Raw genomic sequence first — 4,155 nt, forward strand, 5'->3', positions numbered from 1 at the left:
ATGGAAAGGTTGCAGATTTGACTCCACCTGTCCACGTGTTGAAGTGTCCTTGAGCAAGACGCTGAACCCCAAACTGCTGCCGATGGATTTAAGTTCTTTAATGGCAGCCGCCTCCTTTGGTGACTGAGATTCAGAGGGTATAGTGTTTTGGGAACTGCTCATGCAGTGGCAAAGTGAAATCCGTTGGTCACCTGACGGAAAACGTGAATGTCCCGTGCAGTGAGCTGATCTGAACAGGGGATTTCATATCTGTACACTTATCTGATTAATATCACTCCGGACTTTTACAGAACATTCGGACGTTGTTTCCAGGGCTTGTGGACTGAAACGCCATGAAAGTCTGACTGATTGCATGAAGCTGCTCTGGAGGCGTGGCGACAGATCACAGCTCAGATTCCCGGCACATGAAGCAAAAGCACAAAGTTATGAAACACTGGTGACAGTGCATGTGACCACCCACCTGAGGAGGAAACTCCTTTTATGGTGTGTGTGTGTGCAGGTGTGTGTGCAGGTGTGAGTACTATATAGCAGAGTGCACACACACACACCTCACAGCAGCCGGACCAGCATGCCGCATTACAAAGTGCAGGAGAGCCAGGGGCCGGTGAACCGGGCCCTGCTGGTGTACGTGGCGAGTTACTACCCCGGGGAGATGCTGCGCAACCGGCCCGGTGCAGAAAGAGACGCCAAGAAGCTGCACCGGACCCTGAAGAAGCTGGGCTTCCAGGTGGAGCTGCACCAAGACCTGAGCAGTGAGGAGATCTACCAGCTGTACCACACAGGTACACACACACACACACACACACACACACACACACACACACGATCAAGTCAAACTAAATTCAGAGCATATTTGAAAAGTGTTTGTGTTTGAAGTAGCACGACGACGGTGCTCGCAGACATTATAATTCCTTTTTGGTTTTAGAAATCTGAAGAACCAGACGAATGTTCTTTAACCTGCTAAACGACCCGCAGAGCCTCAGCAGTGAGCGCCACAAGTTATTGGATTCACAGACCGTCGTCAATGATCACAAAATAAATTATTGATCCCATTGACTTTGAGTCTAAATATTTATATAACTCATGTTACGTAATTGCTTCAGCGTTTGTGTGGTCAGAACAAACTTAATAGTTTTATAACTGATAATCACAGAAAGATACGAGGCAGTCAATCCAATAAACACTGATTGGAGTATTTATCAGTTTTTAATCAGGAAGTGATGTCAGCAGGTCATGAAATCAGTCAACACGAAACTGGGACTGAATGTACAAAGAGCTGCAGGGGCGTCAAACACATACCTGAGCTGCTGCATCGCCTGCAGAGAGTCTGAGGCCCCGTTTACACCACAATGAAACAGCATCGTTTTTTGTGTTTTCGTTTCAGAAAAGTGTCGCGTTTACATGGCAAGGTTCTGGCAAAGATGTCAGTTTACATGAAAAATGGCAGAACAATTAACAATAGGAGTACATGGACATTCATATGAGTGGACAAGTTTTAAACAAGTTGGATTTTCCCCCCCGTTTCCACGGAGATGAAGTCGGAGCGTTTTCAGAAAGTAACATTTTCAGTGGCTCTGTGCACTGTTGTCATGTGAACCCAACAAAAGTTTTCCGTTTCCATTTGAAATTGTTGTGGCGTAAACTTAAAGCTCTGGCCAGTTTCTCGTGTCATTAAATGTCCTAATCTGGTTTGGAACTTCAGAGCAGAGAACGATGAATCAATAATTAGAAAAAAGAATTCTGGTTTCTAGAACAGAGCCTTGTGGAACCCCAAATACTCCATGAAAGATATTATCCTGGTGTTATTCTTTCTTTACGACAGCCATGTTGTGCATGACCAGTAGCAGCGTTGCTGCTCTCTACTTGAGACGGCCTCCGAGCGTTTCCAGAAAGTGACGAGGAAGTCGGAGCGTTTTCAAAATGTTCCACCTTGTGCGTCGGAATCAAAAAGTTGCATTTTGAGTGACTCCGAGATCCGTTGCAGTGGAAACGATTCCTGAGGGAGTCGGAACGTCTCATCATGGATTCTGACTCGTCTGTGTTTGTGCTGCAGAAAGTCGACGACCTGTGAAGGACTACTTCCTCACCGTCCTGTCGTCTCACGGTGACGAGGACTGTGTGTTTGGAGCCGACGGAAAAGCCGTCCAACTGTCCCGGATCTTCACGTACTTTGACAACGAATACATGGAGGAGAAGACCAAACTGTTCCTCATACAGGTGGGCGGGGCGGCAGCAGGAGTCGGGGCGGGAGGCGCAGGAGGGGCGGGGTCTGATGTTTGTGTCTCTGCAGGCGTGTCGAGGTCACGATCTGGACGACGGAGTGGAGGTGGACTCGGCTGGAGGAAGCAGCGGGAGCAGCTTCTCACAGCATTTCTCTCTTCCTGTGGAGTCGGCTGTGATGTACGCAACACCACCAGGTACACAACACCACCAGGTACACAACACCACCAGGTACACAACACCACCAGGTACACAACACCACCAGGTACACAACAACCACATAGCAGCGACTGGAACCCAAACTACCCGTCAAACCTCCTCAGTAACACTTTCACCAACCCAGTGAAACTCAAAGTGTCTCCGTAACTTTGAAAGTGATGCGGTAAATATCACAGCATTCAAAAAGTTGCGTCTTTTAGTTGCTCCGATCACCGTTACCATGAAAACCCAACAAAAGATTTCCATTTGAAAGTGTTGTTGTGTAAACGGAGCCTTGAAGCTCTGACCAGTCTGGATTAGAACTTCAAGAAAGGTTTGAAACGATGATGATAATAATGATAATAATAATAATAATAATCCAGGTTCCTAGAACAGAGCCCTGTGGAACACTGAACATTCCATTAAAGATATTATCCTGGTGTTATTTCACATTTGGACTAACATGTTTTGGTTGTTGACTGTCGAGACGCGAGACGGAGTTCAGTTTGAGGAAACTCAGGATGTTTTTCATCATTCCGAAGGCCAACTCCTCCAGAAGCCCATTAATGCAGTGTTAAATAATCCCAGGGTTGTAGGTATAAATGATATTTCTAAGGTTTGGCCGCGGTGCGCAGGACCAGGAGCAAGGTTTCTGTCTTCTCCACTGCCAGAACCCGAAGCTTTCAGAAAGTGTCGTTTTCAGTGGCTCCGAGCAGCAACCAGACACCCCAATTGCGTTTTCACTTGAAACCGTTGTCTTGTGGACGAGACCTCAGTCTATAGAAATCTAGTGATCACTTGCGATTCATAACGGAGCTTTGGAGTCTCATTTGACTCAGACAGAAAACTCCCAGAAGCTTTTCATCGCCTTTCTCCAGTAGACTCTTTCAATGACGAGCAGGACCTCTGAAAGACTGAAGACACAACGTGAGAATCCGGACTGAATTGTTTGTAGTAACCTTCAATCTGGTCCTCCAGGCTACGGAGCGTTCATGCACTTCCTGGGCTCGGTCTTCCTGCAGACCTTCTGCACCATGCTGGAGGACGAGGACAACCGCAAGCTGGAGCTGACCCGCCTCATGACGCGCCTCTCCCACCGCGTGGCCTACACCTTCCAGGCCAAAGGTGGCGAGTTGGCCGGGAAAAAGATGATGCCCTGCCTTCTGACACGACTCACCAGGGAAGTGTTCCCATTCGCTGGGGTGGGAAAAGAGGGCAGAGCCTCTGGAATCTCAGCAACATCTCTGGTCAGTGCCGACAGCGTCCGAAAGCGAGCTCGCTCCATCAGCTAGACCGAAGAGACTCGTTCTGACTGACAGGTTCCCTGCACTTCATGTAAATACCGTACGATGTTCGTTTGCTAACTCTTGTATTTATTTTGAAATAAAAACTTAAAGCACATTTTTGTTCTTGTCTTTTGTGCTGCAACAAAAATGGAGTAGCTTCCATCAGCTGCCTGATCCCAAATATTACAAACAACACAGAGGCAGTGGTGGAAAGGAGAAAGAGGTAGAAACCTGCGGAACCAGACCCAGAGGAGGAGAGATTCTGGAGCTCTCCTCCTCTATGTGCATCCAACTAGTGGCCCCATATGCTAACTACATGGTTTTCAGCATTTCTGCCGTTGCTGTGGAAACGGACATTTTTGTCAAAACATTGCCTTGAGAAGGCGAAACTGTTCTTAAACAAAAATATGTTTTCACTTGAAACGTGTAAACAGGCCTTCAACTCTTCCTG

General features: G+C 47.3%; 1 protein-coding gene across 1 annotated transcript; it reads left to right on the top strand.

Moving 5' to 3' along the window:
• Positions 1–548: 548 nt before the first annotated feature.
• LOC308118111 (caspase-3-like) lies at positions 549–3,818 on the top strand. Its single transcript, XM_080477365.1, has 4 exons — positions 549–782; positions 2,054–2,217; positions 2,291–2,417; positions 3,397–3,818. The coding sequence occupies exons 1-4, from the start codon at positions 569–571 to the stop codon at positions 3,708–3,710; spliced, it is 819 nt and encodes a 272-aa protein (XP_080333491.1). The 5' UTR covers positions 549–568; the 3' UTR covers positions 3,711–3,818.
• Positions 3,819–4,155: the final 337 nt, after the last annotated feature.

The sequence above is a fragment of the Lipophrys pholis genome (assembly GCF_963383615.2).
Source record: "Lipophrys pholis genome assembly, chromosome: 12".
Lineage (NCBI taxonomy): Eukaryota > Metazoa > Chordata > Actinopteri > Blenniiformes > Blenniidae > Lipophrys > Lipophrys pholis.